This window comes from Penicillium psychrofluorescens (genome assembly GCF_964197705.1).
Source record: "Penicillium psychrofluorescens genome assembly, chromosome: 2".
Classification (NCBI taxonomy): Eukaryota; Fungi; Ascomycota; class Eurotiomycetes; order Eurotiales; family Aspergillaceae; genus Penicillium; species Penicillium psychrofluorescens.
In genome coordinates, this window is record NC_133440.1 from 827,236 (window position 1) to 845,562 (window position 18,327).

General features: G+C 51.5%; 6 protein-coding genes across 6 annotated transcripts; 3 read left to right on the forward strand and 3 right to left on the reverse strand.

The window, feature by feature from the left end:
• Positions 1-512: 512 nt before the first annotated feature.
• PFLUO_LOCUS2516 (uncharacterized protein) lies at positions 513-1,790 on the forward strand (the record flags this gene model as incomplete). The annotated part of the gene is made up of 1 exon (XM_073779664.1): positions 513-1,790. One exon carries the CDS (start codon positions 513-515, stop codon positions 1,788-1,790), a length of 1,278 nt encoding a protein of 425 aa, XP_073636597.1.
• An 865-nt stretch (positions 1,791-2,655) lies between these two features.
• On the reverse strand, positions 2,656-3,769 carry PFLUO_LOCUS2517 (uncharacterized protein; the record flags this gene model as incomplete). The annotated part of the gene is made up of 5 exons (XM_073779665.1): positions 2,656-2,805; positions 2,856-3,118; positions 3,178-3,198; positions 3,247-3,697; positions 3,767-3,769. 5 exons carry the CDS (start codon positions 3,767-3,769, stop codon positions 2,656-2,658), a joined length of 888 nt encoding a protein of 295 aa, XP_073636598.1.
• A 779-nt stretch (positions 3,770-4,548) lies between these two features.
• PFLUO_LOCUS2518 (mannose-ethanolamine phosphotransferase gpi13) lies at positions 4,549-7,782 on the reverse strand (the record flags this gene model as incomplete). Its single annotated transcript, XM_073779668.1, has 2 exons — positions 4,549-7,528; positions 7,598-7,782. The coding sequence occupies 2 exons, from the start codon at positions 7,780-7,782 to the stop codon at positions 4,549-4,551; spliced, it is 3,165 nt and encodes a 1,054-aa protein (XP_073636599.1).
• Positions 7,783-8,964: 1,182 nt separating this feature from the next.
• On the reverse strand, positions 8,965-9,501 carry PFLUO_LOCUS2519 (uncharacterized protein; the record flags this gene model as incomplete). Its single annotated transcript, XM_073779669.1, has 1 exon — positions 8,965-9,501. The coding sequence occupies one exon, from the start codon at positions 9,499-9,501 to the stop codon at positions 8,965-8,967; it is 537 nt and encodes a 178-aa protein (XP_073636600.1).
• A 4,102-nt stretch (positions 9,502-13,603) lies between these two features.
• PFLUO_LOCUS2520 (mRNA binding protein puf3) lies at positions 13,604-16,445 on the forward strand (the record flags this gene model as incomplete). Its single annotated transcript, XM_073779670.1, has 4 exons — positions 13,604-13,742; positions 13,794-15,370; positions 15,422-15,977; positions 16,027-16,445. The coding sequence occupies 4 exons, from the start codon at positions 13,604-13,606 to the stop codon at positions 16,443-16,445; spliced, it is 2,691 nt and encodes an 896-aa protein (XP_073636601.1).
• Positions 16,446-17,666: 1,221 nt separating this feature from the next.
• PFLUO_LOCUS2521 (RNA-splicing factor) lies at positions 17,667-18,305 on the forward strand (the record flags this gene model as incomplete). Its single annotated transcript, XM_073779671.1, has 1 exon — positions 17,667-18,305. The coding sequence occupies one exon, from the start codon at positions 17,667-17,669 to the stop codon at positions 18,303-18,305; it is 639 nt and encodes a 212-aa protein (XP_073636602.1).
• Between the last annotated feature and the right edge of the window lie 22 nt (positions 18,306-18,327).

An 18,327-nucleotide genomic window follows, 5' to 3' on the forward strand; every position in this document is an offset into this window, starting at 1 on the left:
GAAAGACTGGGTAATATCTGCAGCTGCTTTAAGATCGAGGCTGACTGATTTGATGATCACACAAAGTATCATAGTTAATAATTACTGAAAACCGGGGGTTGGCCCCCAGAGCAGCTGAAACGAAGGATTCAATGACTAAACCCCGGCAGAAAGACTCTGGGTGCTGTTTCAAGTTTGGAGCCGGTGATTTGATGACGACACAAATCGCTCTGGTAGACGACCAGACACGAAAGGGTCTGAAGTCTTCTCTTTCATTCATTTATCGTCTTTGATTGATAGCTAATAACACGTTGTGTTCGAGTGCCATCTCAGAACAAAGGTCTGTAGCTCTAGTGCTATAATAGACACCCTGTTAGTCTCCTTTACTAAATGCAGAAGAATCTCAGCTCACCAAAAATTCGTTTCGCGTTAGATCACAGACTGAAAAGAGGCAAGGAATACTACATTCAAATCATTTTCACTACTCTACCAATTGTCGGGCTCTCATTTAGAGCTCGTGACTCAAATCCAACATGCCTCAAGCTACCTTGCAAAGAAGCCCAGAGCTCACGATAGTTCTGGATAAAGGAACTACCTTCAGAGGCGGCGAGACAATCCGTGGCCATGTTATCCGAAAGTCCCCCTTTGTGGACCCGGATGCCTCTATTCTCATTCGTCTCTACGGGAGGACTAAGGTCAAGATTCGTTTTAACAGTGGTATGACACATAGGGAATATCGCAGTTGCTTCAACTTTTTCGGGGGCTCTAGCGAATTTCACAAGATCCACCAGGGCCCTATCCACATTCCGCCTAATAGCTCTGAGAATGACAGGTGGCCCTTTGCTATTGCACTCCCTAAGCATCCTGACCTAGCGTCTCTAAAGAGGAATAACGAGGATGAAAGAAGTTATTTGACTCTTAGTGACGCCTCGTCGCAAGGGCTTCCTCCGACCTTTTACGTGAGAGCCCACTCTGTCGGCAGAGTTGTCGAAGGGTATGTCGAGTATCACCTAGAGGCGACGTTACTTGGCAGCGGCAAGAAAAATAGCGGCAAGCAAGGGAACCAAGCCACTCAACCACTGTGTGTACGGCCGATCTCGTCGCCAAATCCAATCACCGACTTCGACACAAAGCATCATTCTGAGTTTCGGCAGAGAATAGTCTCACAACGCTTAGTCCTAGGCGTGGACTCTAAAATTCCCGTCGGCCAAAGAATAAAGAAGATGCTCGGTTCATCCCAAATTCCGGGCTACTCGTTTTCTCTCCAGTTGGATTTTGCCACTATACTGCAGATTGGAAACCCTAGTACTATTCCTCTGCGGCTGCAAGTGAAAACAATGTGGGAGGATACAAGTGAGATCCTACGGAAAAAGCCGCAAATGATTGTAGTCAAGCAGTTTACCTTGACCCTATTATCGACAACGCACTATACTTCCAAGCGGTTGAGACCGGACGAATTGAAGGATACGTCTTCGCTCATCTTGGCCGATTATACTCGGAAGCAGGTTCATAAAGAAGCATATAACGCTAGTCCGACGCCATCAGGAGTTAAAGCAGATGTACCCCCGAGCGTGGATACACTCTTTGTGCCTCAGGATAACGCATCTCCGCCCATCGATCTAGGCATTGCCCTAGGAATACAGACACCTATGAGCTGTAAAGGGGCGGAGATATACCCAACATTCACGACATATAATATTAAGAATGAGCATCATCTCGAGTGGAAGTTGGACCTTTCAATCGCGGGAGAGATTGCTAAGTATGAAGGGAAGCAACCAGTTACGGTGATAGGGCCAAGCTCCAGCGTGTGACGGCACTGCGGGCGTCAGAGCATGTGACCGGTGTTTATGTCTGAGGCATAGTAGCACTGGGCTTATCACCCATCACATAAAATGCCGGTAATATATACATCATTCTACTATGTTGTCATGACTGGCTCTGAAATAGTTCTCGCTGCTATTGCCACATTGTCGATCCGCTTGTTTTAGATTTTGGTGCAGTTTGTTTATCCTATTAACATATATTCTCCATTTTCGTCCTTTAAGATTGGCAAGCGATAAGTGAATGTGTTATGTTTTTACGTTGTTTGCTTTGTTGAATTATGAAGGAAAATGAAGACTGAACCAAACAATTTGTCGGCGCTTGAACCATAACATGAATAAGTGACAGAATAATCTCACACCGAATTTCCAGTCAGACACAATTCTTTAGGCACATATGCACGTGTGGAAGCGAGATGAACCCATAATTAGTACAAGCATTGGGTCTGAGGGCTCAATGGGCATACGGTGTCGATGCTAGTGGTTGCTTCTTAGGCCAAATAGGAAGGCCTGTCGCCTTAGGAAAGATAAACGTTCAATGTCTCGGTCCGCGGCTGTGGAGTTGAGGCGACGGACTAGCCACGCTTTGGACAGCGTGAGTCGGGCATTCATAGTCGTCATCCAATGGTTTGGGATATTCAGGTCAAATTTGCACAAAACTAAACCCTCAAGACGGTTCGCTAACTTCGATAAAAATATTATAGGGAGATGAAGGAGCGCTAGGAACTACTTTTAAAGCGCTAGAATTGCGTTATATATTGTGACATTTGTGCCAGATAATGAATTGACCAATCATCGGGCAAATGAACTATTGATTAATTGATTGAGATAGTTGCTTTTTGTTGACAATGACTATTTAGTTGCTAATTTGTGGCAGTTGATACCAGCCCATGCTTGTCATAAATTGGAACGCCTTGCGCATGAAATCAACCATGTCCTGTCCCAGCCACTGGCTCATAATGTCTGTTCTTGTAAATTCCAGTTCTCTCAAAAATCTTCCTGCAATCTGCGTTCTATTAGTCAGAGAATAATAAGCCCAATGAAGGAGTGACGTACTAAGATACAGCTTCCACTCTTTGTGTCATCTATGGCAGACTGAGCGATCACATTCCCTACCATCTCCGGTGTGTTCCCTTCAAGACCAGCTTCGTGCCACCTTTCTGCAAAGCCAGCTGTCATTCGTGTCGGTGTGAAAAATGGAGCAATTCCTTTGACAGAAATGCCGTATCTTTGTGCAGCTTGCTGGGAACCGCGTAACAGCCCAATAACTCCATGTTTCGAGGAAAAATATGCTGAAACGCCAGTTCCTCCCATATAACCTGAAGTTGTAGTATTATAGACGGTGGTATACCATCGACTCTGGAAGACGATTTCATACAGGGCATGGCAAGCCGCAGAGCTAGGATTACAGTCAGCATCCAGTATGAGTATGATTATATAGACATACTATTAAGTGTTCCTTTCAAATTCACATCAATAACTTTGAAGGCTTCGTTAGACTCCCGTAGATCTCCATCACTATCCACGTCTTCTAAGTTCAGAACCTCCGATGATTCCATAGTGCCAGCATTAGCCACGACAATATGGACCATCCCAAAGGTCTGAACGGTGCGTTTGAACAGAGTCTTCATTTGATCCCAGTTCAAGATATCCACAGGGACAAAAAGAGCCTGTGAGGGGTAAGGAAGGGACGCGATGATTTCGTTGGCCTTGTCCTCGAAGATAGGGATGTCTGCTAGGACAACATTGGCACCCAGTTGATTAAAGATCTTTGCGGTGGCTGCGCCGATTCCGCCTGCACCTCCTGTGATAATCGCTGTTCGGGAAGCAAGGCCACGAAGAATGTTAGGATCAAAGACCCCAGCTGATGGCAAGATGGTCACGCCAGTAGCCGTCCTCTAAGATCAGGAAGGAAATCGCTTGATGGTCTCGTTTGATGTTCGAAACCACAGGTCAAATGAACAGACCATGATCTATAAGCGTGGACTTTAAATACACTAGGTCGGAATAGATGTCAAACAGCCAAAGTTCATCACCACTTTGATCACGGGCAACAAAAAAACAAAGTCCTCGGCATGAACCCGGAAGCATATTCTACGTTTTTCGGAGTTGCTCTGGAGCCCCCGACGCGGAATGACCCCCCGCAAGTTTATCGACTGATCCGTCGGGGTAAGCCTGGCTGGCGTCTTTCTTTGGCATACATTCCCCATAATCAGCTCTAAGCCAGAGCGGAGAATCGGCAATGTTCTGCAAATTATACACCTGTCGCGAGAAATGAGGACTCTCTATGCTTCCCAGGTCCTTCGACTCGGGGAAGCTACGTCAACTCCGTGAGCTTAGATTGGAGAGCCACGGATGATAATAACAATTCTACACCGTAGAAATTCATCATTCCTACAATACTTTTCGGCGGGATCATGTAGTGGGCAAGATTCTAAGCATTCGTAGAACTGGCGCCACTCGATTGTGAAAGTCGCACCCATGGCCTAAAATCCAGTACATACAGGTGCATAGCTACATACACCAAGAAAAAGAATTACCAAATGCCATCCATCTTCATGACCCGAGATCCTCTCATGCGACGTTTTTAAATCATGAATTCGAAACACGTTCTCGTAGTCCTAATATATAAAAAGTTGCTCAAGGATTATCTAGATTCAATTTATCTAGCCAGGAAATAACACCAAACAACGAAGACACATTGTACAGAGATGTGGTCTTTGGTAGAGCGACTGAGAGTCCAGACCTCTCACCACCCAAAAATCTCGCCGACGCTCAGAGTGCTCCACCGCACACCAGCGATAGCGAACAAGATGATAACGACATCCACAACGGCCAAAACACCCGCACCCATCATGAAACGGGGGCAGAAGATGCGGTAGAGCATGAGATGGCGGCGGAGGTGGCCCGCCCACATGGTGGTAGCGAGATTGATAGTTGCTAGGTAGAGGATGTGGGAAGTAGCAGCCTGCACAACGTCCGAGAGCATCTTTGTCGCTGGGTTGATTAATTTGGCTGATGGGGATGATGGCTGTGAGACGCGATCGTGCGTCTGGAGGGGCCGTTTCCAAAGCACGGTCAGTGGAACAGCGATGGCGACCAGGATCTGGGCGCCGAAGGTGTTGAGGATAACCACAAGTGGCGACCAGGGATACTTGATAGTGGAGAGAGGGATGAATGCTGTTTCCCACTGTATGCTGGAGAGGACGGCCTGATGGCCGGTTTTAAAGAAGTAGAAGGATCCCAGCAGGCCTAGGACGACGGGGCCGATGGCTGAGTTGGTCAGGGTAAGGGCGTTGGTGTCGAGAATTTCCAGCAGGGACAGAATCTGCCAGACGAGGAGGGCAATGGCACCCTGGCCCATTGGCTTTTGCATAAGAATGATGGCGAGTGCAAAGTTGATCACCAGGAAGAAAAAGCGTGTGCCGTATACATTGCCGAAGCCAAGGATTGTGAGGGTTGTTCGGGGTTGTTGTTGCTGGCCGGCGATGATAGGCGCAGGAGGAGCATTGGGGTCATCTTGGGGTTTGCTCACGCTGATGCTGACACAGGGCTTGGTGTAAAGGTACGCGCCTGTGCCGGCTCCAAAGGCCAGAGCAAGCACGAGCTGTGCTAGGAATACCCGAACGGTTTTCAAGGTATCTTTGCGCAGGGGGAGCCACTCGCCGTCGTCGGCAGCTTCGAGTATCCAAAACATTGAGGTGACCAGGAGACCCAGACGGAACGCAAAGCCAATCCACAGTGTAGCAGCACCTTCGTACGACTTGGATCCGGCATAGAAGGACCGCACGACCCCGGGGAGGAACAGAGTCACCGTAAATGGAATTGCAAGTTGCCAGGGTGCGGAGATGGAGGACGTTGCGGACGAGTAGTAGGTCGAGACACAGAATGGCATCTGCTCCTCACGACAGAGGCGAGAGAACGAAGCTAGCCGGCCCAGAATGATGAACAGGATCGAGTGATACACGCCCAGGACCCGGCCTGTAGTCGCCTTCTGCCGCATGGATGAAATGCCGGCACATACGCCAAAGGTGGTGAGGAAGAACAGCAGGATATCATCTTCCCAGATCGTGTACGAGTTGGAAGCGAACCCTATCGATTGAGAAACAGTGAAGAAGACGGCGAGCCATCCCCACATGCCATTCGGAAGAGGCAAGGACAGGTTCGAGGATTCCTTGAAGATTGCGAGTGAGGCACCTAGAAGACTTCCAATCGTTCCCAGCAGGGCAGATGCTTCAACAGTGGGCATCTCCGTGAGCGCCAACAAAGCCGAAGCAGCGCCAGCCACAGCACCCACGCCAGATCCCACGCCTACAAATGCAAGAAGGCGAGGGGTGAGTTCCGTTCGGTCTCCTTTCAAGCCTCGGGCATAGAACACAAGGAGAGCGATCCCAACAAACGAAATCGCAATGCCTTGGATCATGCTAGGCACATCAAATCGGGCCCACAATCCACGACAAATTTCCAGCGTATGCCGCTGATACCTCCGGTATAAATCATAGCTGGAACGCACGGCCGCAGTTTTAGACTTCGAGGCTATCTTCCACTCGGCTTCCGCGGCAGCCCACAAAGCCATGGACTCGGCATCCTCACCCGCACCCCGAGCAATCACATACTGGTGCTGATACCTCTTAATTTGAGCCGCGGTCAACCGGTTAACTGCCAACAAGTTCGCAAAGTCATTCCCTTTGGATCCTGCGAATGCTTCCTCAATGGGAGACCCGATGTTGTTGAACGGGATCGGCATTCCAAGAAGCAGCGACAGCGTCGGAACGAGGTCAATCTGCGGCACGAAACGTTCGCGAGCATGCTTGGGCGGTAGCAAAGTGTCCTTTGTCGTACGTCCAAATATGCCCTTCTTGGAGTACATCCATAAAGCGGCCTCGACTTCATCATCTGACTCGCCTCCGTGGTCGCCCTTGATATCCATGCCGTGGTCGCCCATAACCACCAGAAGAGTCTTATCGTCCAGTGCAGCAATGATATCGCGAATAACGCGGTCCATTTCCTGCAGCTTTGCAGCCATTGCGGCGTGGTTTGGACCGTAACGGTGGCCCGCATGATCGACGCCGAGGTAATGGCCAAAGATAACATCCCATTTTGTCCTGTTTTCTGGACGAAGAAGCGGGAAGAGATGCTCTGTGACTCCATTGTCGACAGTGTGCAAATCCCAGACATTGAACGAGTCGTAGGCATGGGTGAGGTTTGCATCGAAGTAACCAGGGAACAAAGAGTGCCAGGTATCGTCACCAAGCTGGACCAGGTTCTTTCCAGCGTTGCGTAGCTGGGCAACCAAGTTGTCTTCGTCAATGGCACTTCCAGCAAAGTTGGAGCCGGCATCGAGGAATGTGGGCAAAGTGCCCGTGGTCAATCCCTTGAGTCGTTGCAGGGTCGTAGTCGGCGGGTCTGCAATGAAAGGCAAGAGAAACGCATTCGCAGGATTGTTCACTGAAGTTTCATAGAGAACGGGGATGTTATTATGAAACAGATGGACGGATTCACTTTCGTCCTTCGGGGCGAAAGGCACGGTAAAGTCATAGCGCAGGGCATCTATGATGATGACAACAGCCTTGTCGAAGGACTTGTCGTGCCAACAACCATCACGGGTCTGGCTCAGCGAGGCCGAATCGTCCAGGGGGAGCACATCGCATGATGATTTGTCTTCCAAGACCATGCGAGTAAGGAGAAACCCCTTCTTGAAGAACCAGATGCCTGCAAGATGCACAACCCTGTTTGCCAAATACCTTTGATCAGCATTTCAATTCGGACCAGACCAAAAGATAGATAATAAAACCCACAGTATCCACACCAGCACACCTAGCACACCGAGGTGCTTTCTCTTGAAGTCCTGCTCCAGCTGCCGTGTCGTCTCGGCCGGCACTTTGCCCTGGGGTCCTTTTGATCCAGAGGGAGGGCTAGAGATGCTCGAACTATTGGGATTCAAGTCCTCCCTCACCGACCTTGGGGTTTGTGATTGAACCATTTTCTCTTGTATTATATATGTGGTCCCCGGAATGCGTGGTCGTTCTCCAGGGCAGGTGTCGGGGCCCCTACTCCGATGCTGAAAAGGGTTTGGGACACGGTGGATGTTGGACTGAGGTGCGAGGGGTTACCCGACGGTAAGCACGCGGTGAACGTGTTCAATTGGCCAGACTCAACCGAGAGGGAACGCGAAAGGAGTGAATGAGCTTTAAGTGAAAGCTGGCCGCGCCGGACACGGGTCACGCAGCTGCCCCCTTCTGAGCTCTTTCTGTTGACCAGCTTTCGTACACGTAGGGCACTAGAAAAGGTACATAGCGGTAGGTACTGCTGGAGGTGAAAGGAAGAGTGGGAGCAATCAAAAAAAAGAAGAAAAAGAGCTGTTGAAGGTCAAGAAAGAAAAAAGTGGGTGACGTCGCGGAACGGGCGGGTTTGAGGAAATGGGCGGTGATTGGCCGAGGCGAAGAGCACACAACAACATTTCAACTACGGTCAACAGTCCTTCTTACTTCACTACAACTGATGGAAGAAATTTGGTAGAACGCGCAATAGATTGCAGATCTGCCTCAGAGGGCGGACTCAAAATAGGAGGACTAAGTACATACATTATCCAGCTGCCAGTACCAAGGGGCACACAAGAAGGGTAAGAAGAAGAAGTAGAGGGGCACCAGAAAGTAAGGGAAAGATTTGAAAAGGTGCACCCCATTAAGAGGCTGGTCGAAGAGAAGATAAAAAGAAAAGGAGAGGAAAGCCCATGTGCATATACTTCCAGACCCTAGGAACATGACAGGGTTGGAGATGAGCACCGAGGAAAGAATTCAAAAACGCCATGATAAAATGACACGCTCGGACAAAAAGATAATCAATTGGCAGGCCCTCGCTATTCACAATCCAGCTTCAGCTGGTATCCAGTAGTGGGAGAAGAAGCGCCATGAGTTGCACGAGACCCGTCGTCTCAAGGACTTCCAGGGATGAGGGCGACTCCAAGGGGTTACTCTGCCTATGTGCAGGCCGCGCAGGTAGGTGGGTTTGGGGACAATAAGTATAGTGAAGGAAAGAACCAGTGACATTCGCCTGGATGCTGGTCATGCTTTTGGGTTGTCGTTGAAAAAGGGTGCGAAAAAGATAGATCGGGGCTTGTCGAGGACCACTGAGGTTGCAAATGGTTTCGCTGGTAGTAGGCCCTCTAGGCATATCGCACATCCTCTTTCTCTTTCAACCCACCCATCCGTTCAATATCCAAGGAGTGGAAGCGGCCCGTATCGGTGGTTTGATATGGCGGTAGCTCCTCGTGGCACGGTTCCAGGCCCACACTGCCGGCGTCGCTGATGCGAACGACGACCATGCGGCCGGACTTGCGCTTGCCGGACTCATCTTCCTCTTCTGGGAAGGTGATGCGGATTTCAGGCACGGGGCTAGGTGGCGGGCTGTCCGAGTTCTCCATCAGGTTACGCTTCTCGTCGTACACCAGGACAGAGTCGGTCCGGGAGGCCGTTATCGTTAACCGACGCGAGTGGTGGGATTGGGTACACTGTCCGTTGTGGATGGGGAGGACCGATTGGTCCTTGCGGGCATTGCGCTTGCGGCGCAGCACGAGAAGGCCGCCGACCAGGGCGAGGGCAATCAGGATGAGAACCAGTAGGGCGATCAGGAGGTCGACTGTGGGCGTAGAGAGTCCGCCATTGCCACTGTCGGCACGACGCGTGAGCTGAGAAAAGAACATATTTGTTGTCGATTGCGGGTCGAAGAGTGAGCGTGTGTTGTGTCGAACTCCGGGTTGGGAGGTCGGTCGTTTGTCGATGTTGGCGACACGAGGTTGTTGATCGTCGAAAACAGATTCCACGAAGAGTTGCTTAGATCATTTGAGATAACCCAAAATAAAGATAGATCGATCGAAGACGCGACTGGAATGAATAGGCCAGATCTGGACGCAGATGGAGAAAGAATGGAATCGAGGAAGAATGAGCGACTCGACGAAGAGAAAGAGTGGATTGCAGAGCAGCTGAAAGAGTGAAGCTGACTCGTGCGTTGAAGGGAGGGATAGAGGGGGGGAGAGGGGTGGAGGTGTGAAGGGAAAGAAAGAATGGAGGAGTGAGATGGAGAATGAGAGAGGAAGGGGAGAAAGGGGAGAGCGAGGGCGAGGCAGGGCTAGACTAGTGAACTAGGCTGGAGTGGGCTTAGGGGTTTGTTGACGGTGCTGTTGGTGGGCGCGTTGGGGGCCAATCGGACGTCGGAGGTGCCTGGATTTTTGGCCTGGCAACGCTGTGAGTGGGTGATGGTCTGGCCCGCCCCACGGAACCGTTTTTGGCTTCCCCTGAGTGTGATGCCTCGGATACACCGGCTTGGCGGATCTTTTGTAGGCAGTGGCCATTGGGGAGAATCATATGAGACCTCTCTAGGATGAGATAGCCCTCTATCGACGAGATGAGCAGGTTGACACCCACTCCCGTCGAACCGAGCCCACGGCCGGGCTCAAAGGATTCGCGTCTGTGTGTTCGGGCTTGCTGACAGGTCCAGGAGGATGCAACGGAGAGGTTCAAGTGACTGATACCTGGAAGCGCTTAGGATTCCACATCCTGTCAGCCCTGCCAATCGTGTCGCGTAGTGTAACCAGCGCATAGTCAACTACTGCAGTTCGTTCGTCTCTCTCCCTCTGACGAACTGCTGCCACGAACCACATGTTCCCGGTGAGGACATGTTGGGCGCATGCTCGTACCCGTCTGGTCCAAAATGGTGGTCATTGGATGAGTATCATCTGCTAAAGGCATAGCAAACGGGACATAGTGGATGTTCAGTTTCCTCCCGCTTAAATTCTCTTGGACATAGCAGATTCTGATGTGGGTGGGAAGAACTGAGCAGTGGGTCCAGATATATATACAAACCCGGATCTGAGCTATCAACTTGTTGAACCCATAACAAAACCGACACTGACCACTATAGGCCTTATAATCACACTCGATTCAATAACCTTAACACCCTTAATATTCTACCGTGAGTGTCCACATCGACTCGACTCTCAAGGCCATTGTAAACCCTGCCCCACCAACCAAGGAATCCCGAATCGGCCCAAGAACAAGCCTCAATTACAATTGGTCACCGCCAACTGCTCAGTGAAAATATACACACATCACGATTACCTAGTGGAGGCAAGTACTCGTCACACGTCCGCCTGTTTCAGCCAGCCCAACACTAAAGCAGATCCGGGGAAGACGGCAGAATTTTCTGCGAGTGATGGCAACTGACACCTACCCTGTGCAACCCCGGTGCAAGGATCGCGGACGCCTAGATCCCTGTTCGCCTGCGCCTTGTATGACTTTTTTTTTGGACCTTGGTGTCTCGGTTTCTTTTGGAATAATCACGGACAACGGTACAAATGGTCCCTGATTCATGGTCCGGATTTGCGGACTCTCTCGCCAGAGGGACCCAAGGGTCAGTAGTATTAGTGAGAGAAATGCAAGGGGGCTGGCCGGGTCGATTATTTACATCTGGCAGGTTCTATTGTGGTTCTATCGGCGTGGCCGTTGGGACCATCTGCAGCTACTTGAGACAAGCACCCCCTTGTGTGTCTGCGACAATCTCGATAGTATCATGTACGAATGCACATAATCCCATGAAGTTGCCCAAGAAACCATGATTGATTGAGGTCTTGCCTGGGCGGCGCTTTTCAGTCTGCGGCCCCCGTACGTTACAAAAGTGGCGGGCGCTTGGCTGGAGAAGAAGAATGTTCCGTCCTCAACCGGGCAGGACAACCCTCGCAGCCGCCGCCTCCCGGGCGACCCGCTTTCCCTGGGATCGTTCTGGTAAAGTTCCCGCAGTTTGCTGCCCTGGGGGCTTATTTATCGCTAGTTGCGTCCCTTCCCTGGGGAGCCTTACTCGGAGGAGTAGGGCGAAGTGGGCCCTGATCGATCGGGCAATCGGTCTCCCCCATATGTATATACACACAGGACAGGCAATCAATAATGCTTCTCTGTAGATGGTGTCCTGCTGCCAGTATGTTTAGTGCTCGGTGAGCCCAGCACTGCCCATGGTATGCGCTGACCCTGCGTCGGGTCTTCCCGTGGTTGCTGTCGAACATGCCAGGAGGCCCCCAGAGTGGATCGCTAGGAACTTTTGGCCGAAGGTGGTTTGGTGTGAATGACTTCAGCTTTGCACCTCGATCCCGCAGGATGGCCCGCCTGGGTATGGCTGCCCACGGAACATTGAGGGGGAGTTACTGCATTTGTCCATGATGCCCCTACCGTACTAGGACCACCGGTGGTTCTTTTTCGGTCAGGTAGTTTGCTGTCCGGTCCTGTCCGTCAATTGAAGCTTGAACAAAGAAAGAGATGGGGCCAGGCTAAAAAGAAGCGCCGGGAGCCACTGGCTGGGGAGAGATCGTAAGATCGACGGTGACCGTATGTGACCGTGGGGGTACTTCGTAGCTGGTCAGGAAACGCGTAATGGGGGAAGTACCCGCCCAATGATCGCTGGCGGATTACCGTACCAAACCGTAACGGCAGATCTCCAAACTTCTTTGGGACTCGCCGCATCATTTTTCTTCTCGCCTTATCTATCATCTCGACGACCTTCAGCTTTTCTTTTTCCGCTCTTTCGTGCGACTCCTCTTCCCTTTCTTCTTCCCCCTCTCGTTTTTCTTCTTCCGCTTTCCTCTTCTTCCCCCGACTCCCTTCGACCAACCTAGCTACCCAAACTCCCAACTCCCTGTCGTCGGGCGTGTCATGCTCCTGTGTGACAGCTGGGCTACATTAATGCCGTGCTTTGTCTCTCGCCCACATTCCCATCCATCGACCCACTGAACCTTGCCCTTTCTTCCCCCCCTCCGTTCGCTCGCCCTCGGATTCTCCTCGGTGTGCGGCATTCCTCCTCCATCGAATCTCCGCTCACGCTATTCGACTCGACTATCCCCATCGTCCCCGCCGACACACTCACTCGCACCACCCCCTTGCCTACCGCCAATCACCCAGGGACCTGTCCTGATTTCCATTCTCGGCGATCGCCTCTCCCACATAAGGCACATGAGGACGATCGGCAGCTTGGGAGATTCCTGGAGCATGCCCGGCGCAGAGTAACGTCGCGACAAGCCTTCTCAATTCTGACTTCCCGGCTATCAACCGCCACACTTGCTGCACTGGCAAACGAAGGGCAGTTTAGATCGTGTCAATTCCGGTCGCCTTGCATCTTCCACTGCTGTGCTCTTCTTCCCCCAGCCATCTCGCTGCCCATCAGCATTTCTCAACCCGTCTGAGCTTGCGAGGCTCCCTCCCTTTCGGCTCCCTTCTTTGCGTTCCTGTCAACTCTGTACATGTTTCGGGCTTGTGGCTGCTGAGCAAAAAGGAAAAGAACAAAACAACCTCTTCTTTCTCCGTCTCTGCTTCCACCGTCCCCCTTCTCGCTCCTCCTTTGGTGAGTTACTCCCCTCGATGCCCTGGATACCCTGTATGCCTGTCGCTGCGCCTGGATGGACGACATTGCTAACAAGGATCGCTGCGACCTCTAGTCTTATATTTCTTCTTGTACGCCGTTTCTGGTGCCTGGTGCCCGTTGCAAATACAGGCCGACAAATCTTCGGTCGGTCGTATCGGCGTCGAGATTTAGTACAAACAGATTGCCATCCCATCCTACTCGCACTCCTCCTTGCAAATATTCGCTCGCCGCTCGAGTACATACCTGCTTCTTCATTTGTTGATCGGCTGTTTTTTCCTGGGATGGCTTCTACCATGGCCGCTAATGCAACCAGCGTACATAACGTGAGTTTGGATTGGGAAGAAACAGGGAAGACAAGGTTAACCGTCGGTTCACAGGTACGATCGAGCCGGGGTTCCAACATGGGTTCATCCGGGATGAACAGTGACCGCATGCGTGGATCTCAGAACAACAGTGTAGGAAAGGGTTTCGGGACTGGCAAGTCCAACTGGAACAGCAACATTTGGGGCGACGGCAACCTCGGAGGTGGGTTCGGGGATGGTATGTCGCTATCGGGATTACAGACTTGGAGGAATGCTGACCGTTTGGTAGATCAACACATCGGCGAGGCTGCTTTCGAGGGCAAGTCCGGTTCGGGTTCGTTGCTATCCTCATCTGAATCAGATGGCTGGACAGGACGTCCGAACATGCCCTGGAGTACCGTCAACTCGTCATTGTCGATGGGCCAGAACAGAGGCGGCATGGCCACTTCGCCCATTCAGACTCGCGGCAATGACCGGAGCGCAGCCGTCCTCAATGAGGCGGGTGACCCCTCATACTTTACAATGCCTCGCACGTCGGGAATCAGCAGCGGTGCTGGTACTGCGAGCCACCGGCCATATCTCAACACGGCATCAGAGGGAATCTCCCCTTCGGCAGATAACATGTCATTTGGTGGGTTCCCTAGTCTTCGCAACGGCGAGGGTCGACGGCAGATGAACTCGAGTGGTCTGGGCAACAGTCCGGTGGGGGCTACCTTCCCGGTGAAGTCTGGATTTACTCTGGATAGTGCACGCGCGGATGATATGGCCTCTCCGATGGGAATGTCATCCATGGCCCCTGGCATGTCGGACACGGTTTCCCCGCCCCAAGGTCGCAGTGGACTTTCCCACATGCCTCACAACTCTGCCTCATATGCGCCACAACGCCCTACCCACTCTGCTCACCCCTCATTCTACTCCGATAACCACAGTCTGGACAACCGTTACGGCAGTGTCGACCTGAGCGCTGGTTTCAATAAGCTGCAACTGAACGAGGCCGGGTATGGCTCGCAGCAATCAGTTCAGCGACCTCCATACGTCCCTCACGCATCCTTTGATGGGTCTTACCCTCGGGTCAAGTACCAGGCCGACGATGTCGGCTACCAGACACTCGCTGGGTATGGCGCAGAAGGCACATCAGACCTGCATCTTGCCTATCAGGCTCGGTCCCGTGCCGCAGACACTGGCTCCATCTCCCCGTCGGACTATACTCGCATGGATAGTCCCCTGTACGCCGGCGCTGATGCATCATCGGTGCAGTATCGAAACAATGGCGGCCGTCTCTCCGACACCCAGGCCGCCGCTTTCGAGCGGAGACTCCGGAATTTCCAGGAACAGGATCTAGTGCAAGGCCCTTCCGGCTCCCTCCAGCGGGGACAATTTTCTCCTTCCTACGACTATTCTGGCTACCAGTCCGCTCGTCTGAATGCTCTTTCCGGATTCTACCCCGTCACCCATCTCGGTCAACTTGGAGCCACTGCCCTAGTCTCTCGAGGCCATCGCGACCATGATCCCAACCAAGTTGTTCGCAGCCCGCTCCTGGAAGAGTTCCGGGCGAACAGCAAAGGAAACAAGCGATATGAGTTGAAGGACATCTACAACCATGTGGTCGAGTTCAGTGGTGATCAACATGGCTCGCGGTTTATCCAGCAAAAGCTGGAGACTGCTAACAGTGATGAGAAGGAGCAAGTCTTCCGTGAAATTCAGCCCAACTGCTTGCAACTGATGACGGATGTCTTCGGCAATTACGTTGTGCAAAAACTGTTTGAACATGGCAACCAGACCCAGAAGAAGATTCTGGCGAACCAGATGCGAGGCCATGTTCTTGCTCTGTCGACACAGATGTACGGGTGCCGTGTGGTTCAAAAGGTATGTGTTGCTTAGGTTTTTGTGGGAAGAAAGTTACTGACTTGACATCAGGCACTGGAGCACATTCTCACTGACCAGCAAGCTGGCATGGTCAAGGAGCTGGAGAACCACGTCCTCAAATGTGTTCGGGACCAGAATGGCAACCATGTCATTCAGAAAGCTATTGAACGAGTTCCCTCGCAATACGTGCAGTTTATCATCAATGCCTTCCGAGGTCAGGTAAACAGACTTGCTGCGCACCCGTACGGATGCCGAGTCATCCAACGCATGCTCGAACACTGCGAGGAAGTTGACCGGGAGTCTATTCTCGCCGAGCTTCACGCTTGCACGGCCAACCTGATCCCCGACCAGTTCGGCAACTACGTGATTCAACATGTGATTGAAAACGGTGACGAAAAAGATCGCGATCGCATGATCCAAATCGTCATGTCACAGCTTCTGGCTTATTCCAAGCACAAATTTGCCAGCAATGTGGTCGAGAAGAGTATCGAGTTTGGCACCGCAGAACAGCGCCACAACATCATCTCCACCCTGACTTCTCCCAACGAGCGGGGTGAGAGCCCCCTGCTCGGTCTGATGCGAGATCAGTATGGCAACTATGTCATCCGTAAGTCGACCTCCTACTGAACCTTGTTTAATTCTGACATTATCTACAGAGAAAGTTCTGGGTCAGCTCAAGGACACCGAGCGCGAGGCTCTGATTGACCAAATCAAGCCAATGCTGAGCCAGTTGAAGAAATTCAGCTATGGAAAACAGATTGTTGCAATTGAGAAGCTCATTTTCGACCCGAACTCTCCTGTGACAGGCCCTCTGGCTCACACCACCTCCACCACTCCTCCCAACTCGCACAAGTCCTCACCTCAGCCCTCTAAGCGCTTGATTCCGACCATGGAGCAGCCTCGCGCCTTTGTTGGGGCTGCGCCGCCCACACCTCCCCCGACCGACAACCAGAGCACCGTTGACGGCTCTCTTGAGTCGAAGGGGCTTGCTAAGAGCACTGTGACCCCGGTCTCGGGCCCGGAGACGGACAACACCGGTGTTTCCGTCCCCGTGGACATCACCAGTGCCCACTAATTCGTTGCACACTTTACTTGCTTGCCCACATAATCCTTCTAATCATTATTTGAGTTGAGCCATTCTTGTTCTCTCTTATCTAATCTGGGCGTATACATACAGGGGATCCCGGGGGGATATATGATTACCAACAACGTCTATGTGTTTCCTCTTTCTTTCCCCCACTTACCATGGCTTGATGGCGCAAGAATAGGGCTTCGATATTTGATTTTTCACTCTCTTCTCGGATTCGTTGACCTTGTTTACCCCTTCTGTGTTTCGACTGTTTATTTTCTACGATTGTGGTATCTTTTCCCCCTTGTGTCCTCGGGCCAAATATTCGATTGTCAATGCTTGTCGCTGCCCCCGGTTTGAGAGTTTTACCTGTGTGTCTATGAATTCGGCGTCTTCTGTGTGTCTTTTTGTGTGTTTTGCAGGAGCTGGGTATGTGGGAAATGGGAGTGTGAAATCAAAAAGGAAACATGGCTCTATTTTTATGACTTGAGAGGAAATTCGGATTCGGAAATATGGGAGACGCTACTTTGTTTCTTATTCTTGTTCTTGTTCTTTCTTTTTTCTTTGCGCCGGCCACTTGTTCAAAAGAGAAACGTTGCTGAGCATTGTTATATGGGAATTGCATCATGGGTTTTGTTTTGCTGCCTCTTTTTTCTTGTTTTTTGTTATACAGTGACCTACTTCAATTGAAATCTGTTGCTTATACCTACTACCTCACTGGGCTGCTGCTCCTGTGTCAAGCAGTGCCTCCCTGTCAGTCGTTTGTTCCATGTACTTGCTGGGGTCCTGATGTATTAATATATGCAATTTGAGCTGCTTGCAATTTCGACACACATCCTGAATTGACCATAAAATCAACCGCCCTGAGTCAATAGCATCATTAAAACAGCGGGTGAAGCAGTATAGGGCCCATATCACGTGATTTATATCATGTGACCAGATAAGATCTCTGGAGCTTTGCGACGATGAACTTCTCGCAACTACATCGCCGGAGACAGGACTCACTTGGTCAACGAATCTGAAAGCATCTCTTCATTCCTTGATTGTATTATCGAAGCCACGAAAACCCCACGTCTCTTTGATATCACCACTTCATTTCCGCCGTACACAGCTCTCTGAAATCGAACGAGAAACCATAGCACCGACACAGCAGAGGCAAACCTTTCCACCCCACCTCAGTTACACACTCATAACCATCTTTATAACATCTACCTTTTGCCTTCAAAAATGGCCGAGAACGTCGGTCTCTCTACCCCGCGCGGCAGCGGTACATCCGGCTACGTGCAACGCAATTTCGCGCTCATGAAGCCACGCAACCGCGGTTACGGCGCGCCCTACCCACCCGTGTCAGGCGCGAACAACGCCGTCGAGAAACCATTCAAGCAACGTATGCCGGATAAGCAGATCCTCGAGCATGACCGGCGGCGCGCGATCGAGGTGAAGGTGATGGAGGAGCGAGAGAGATTGGAAGAGGAGAATGAGCGGATTGAGGAGAAGCAGGCGAAATTGAAGTCTACGTCTAAGGGGAAAGGGAAGGGGGCGGAGGAGGAGGGTGAAGATGATGCTGACGAGGGAGAGAAGGTGTTATCCGACGAAGAGATTGATGAGCGGTGCGAGGCGCTACGGCAGCGCCTGATTAAGGAGCTCGCGGACGAAGAGGCCGGAGGTGCTCGACGAGACAAAAGGTCACTTCTGCCTAAGGATCGACGACAGCTTAAGTCGTATCAGGTGCATGAGCTGGCGGAGGCGAAGATCGAGGAGAGTGAGCGGTTGCGCAAGGCGTTGGGCATTCGGGAGGATCGGGAGACTGGGGAGCTTAGTGGTGGGCGTCGGCCGTATGAGGATAGGGGTCGGAGGAGGGATTAGATGGGGTATGCTCTTGTTTGGT